Source organism: Manduca sexta, chromosome 26 (genome assembly GCF_014839805.1).
Source record: "Manduca sexta isolate Smith_Timp_Sample1 chromosome 26, JHU_Msex_v1.0, whole genome shotgun sequence".
Lineage (NCBI taxonomy): Eukaryota > Metazoa > Arthropoda > Insecta > Lepidoptera > Sphingidae > Manduca > Manduca sexta.
The window spans coordinates 12,530,888-12,533,554 of record NC_051140.1 but is presented as its reverse complement, the minus strand read 5'-3'; the positions used below and the strand labels follow the sequence as shown (position 1 = coordinate 12,533,554).

General features: G+C 31.7%; 1 protein-coding gene across 1 annotated transcript; it reads left to right on the top strand.

The window, feature by feature from the left end:
• The first annotated feature begins 1,317 nt into the window (after window positions 1-1,317).
• Window positions 1,318-2,667, top strand: LOC115444651 (larval cuticle protein 16/17-like). Its single transcript, XM_030170513.2, has 3 exons — window positions 1,318-1,433; window positions 1,808-1,920; window positions 2,249-2,667. The coding sequence occupies exons 1-3, from the start codon at window positions 1,344-1,346 to the stop codon at window positions 2,463-2,465; spliced, it is 420 nt and encodes a 139-aa protein (XP_030026373.2). The 5' UTR covers window positions 1,318-1,343; the 3' UTR covers window positions 2,466-2,667.

Sequence of the window (2,667 nt, the reverse complement as noted above, 5' to 3'; positions counted from 1 at the left end):
AATCTTTTATACGTTTTACTAGTCAAAACATGTCACACATTTTGATGTATTTTTAGTACTTGGCAGCATTTGCACAATACATGTTGTGCATGTTATTTAGGTATAACGTTTTTTAGAAACAATAATAATATTACACAGGTACATGTATAATCGAAGCCGCAAATACAATTATTATTCAGATGGAGCGGCGGTCCCAAATTAATTTATGCAACAGAATAAGTTATATTAGAGAAACTGATTTTCAAATAGTCATTAGAAGTAATACAAAATAGCCTACACTGGGTAAAATACGTTCGATGGTCCAGTGAGTGGCCTTGACATTTCACATGAGGCCCACAGTTAGCGTCCGCGTTGCGGTGCCGTAGGTCATCACCATTAATAGACGTTGGTTCAAGACAAATTTATTAGTCAATGCACTTTATCAGCAAATAATAAGATGTACAAGTGAATATTATCCCTGTAACAATACATTATCCACGGATGGGAAAGCAATGTAACGAATCTTTAAAATATTTTTTAATGAAATGTTATATTTTTTTTGTAGTACCTACATTTATAAATCTAATATCTACTCCTCGTACATAAGATCTGGGTACAATATGGTGTGTAACTTAGTATTTGATTTTTATTTTTATTTAGTGGTGTTAAATATAGAGTCTCCTATATTTTACACCCTTTAGTGACCCCAAATCATATATCACAAACCCTATAATATGCTAACCAAAAATATTTGCATAATTGGCGAGAGTTTTAGAAGCAGCCGATTGCAATTTCATTTATGTAATAGCTAAGCCAAGGTTAATTGCAATAGGAGATTAAAGATTATTACACGCCATTATTTAGTGAAATAATATTTTATATTTACTTTCCTTCGAAAATCTGGTATACAACACATGTTGAGTTTTTATTATATGAAGGTATAATGATAATACATCTAGTGCTATTTTTAAAAATTTATATAAACCGCTATCTATTCGCTAAATTTTCATTGATTATTTTTTTAGTTTTGGTGATAATTTCTAGTTCTTATTAATTTTTTTGATATTGATCGTATTTCCATATATGAACTATAGAAGAAATAGACAAACGAATATATTATTTTTCTCAAAAATGTAAATATTCCATTATATTGCAATTCTTAGAAAAGCACCTCCATAGAGTCTCTAATACATAAAACCAAAAACATAACCGTCTTAATTTAAGAAAATACATAAACATGAGCCTATAAGTGAATGTAAGATTCATCGATAAAAAAAAAAACAAGTTTAGAGCAAACAAACCTGTCACGGGAATATAGTATATCACAAATGTGATGTCATTGTAGAGGCCGTTAGCGCGGAGAAATGTATAAAAGATTTTGTTTTAGGCCTCAAGGCATCAGTTGCTCATCAGTTGCCAACCGACGCAAACCAAATCCAATCAAAATGAAATTGGTAAGTTAGCTACTATATATTTATTTTTGACATGTAAAAATACTAGTAACATTAAAAAGATTTAATTTTAATTATTGGTTAATGTGGTTTTGTTCAAATTAAGTTGCATCAAACAACTATTTTATTATCAAAAGATATTGAGCAAATATGATATTATTTATTTTAATATAAAATATTTTATACGCTCTATATTTCCTTTATACCATTAAAATAATTTAAATAACTTTTTATATTTTAAAATTATTTAGGAACTAGACTTTACAGTTGGAACATTGAAGATTGAAAAAAATATATTTTGATTAAAAAAAAAGATCGGTGAATTATTTTATAAAGAATGGTGTAGGTATAATATAATTTGGTTTTGTGGTGCACAGGTAATCCTCGTTGCTGTTGCTCTCGCGGCTGTCGCCGTCGCCGCTCCCCCAGAGCCGGCCAAGATCATCAAGTCCGAATACGACATTCAGCCTCAGGGAAACTTTGTCTACAGGTAGGTATTTGATATTGTTATTAGTGATATGGTTTCACTAGCATTTTATTCTGTTTTGGTTTACATTCAAGAAATATATATGATAAGATATACATGATCATTTGATTTATCTTATACTAGCTTTTGTCAGGGTGACAGACATATTATGTACTTTTCAGCATAAAATAATATAGACTGTCTGTATGCGAAATATATCTTTAGATTAGAAACATTTCACTATATTTACTTGATTATTTAAAATGTCTGTATGTAAAATAACAACTTAGATCATACCATACAGTTCCATAGTATTATGACGTTGTTTTAACTTTTGCTTTTTATATTTTAGCTTCGAGACTGAAAATGGTATTGGAGCTTCTGCCGTCGGTGAACTGAAGGAAGTCGTTGACGAGGACAACAAGCCCCGTCCCGTCATTGTGCTCCGTGGTTCATACGGCTACACCAACCCTGAGGGCATCCGCGAGGAAATCATTTACTACGCTGACGAGACCGGCTACCACGCTGAGGGACCCTCCATCCCCAAGGCCCCCGTCGCCCGCAGATAAACAACCTAAAGCAAGACTCACCGATGTCATCAACTAATAAACTTTATGTTTAAGACAACTGGACTGCCATAAGTTGATTCGGCATCAGCCATATGTTTTCAGTGTTTGATGCTCACTGCCATAGATATTATGCGTACATTATAAAATATTGTTATGTTTTAATAACGCGTTAAACATATAAAATAAAATCAAGTCAAATTTA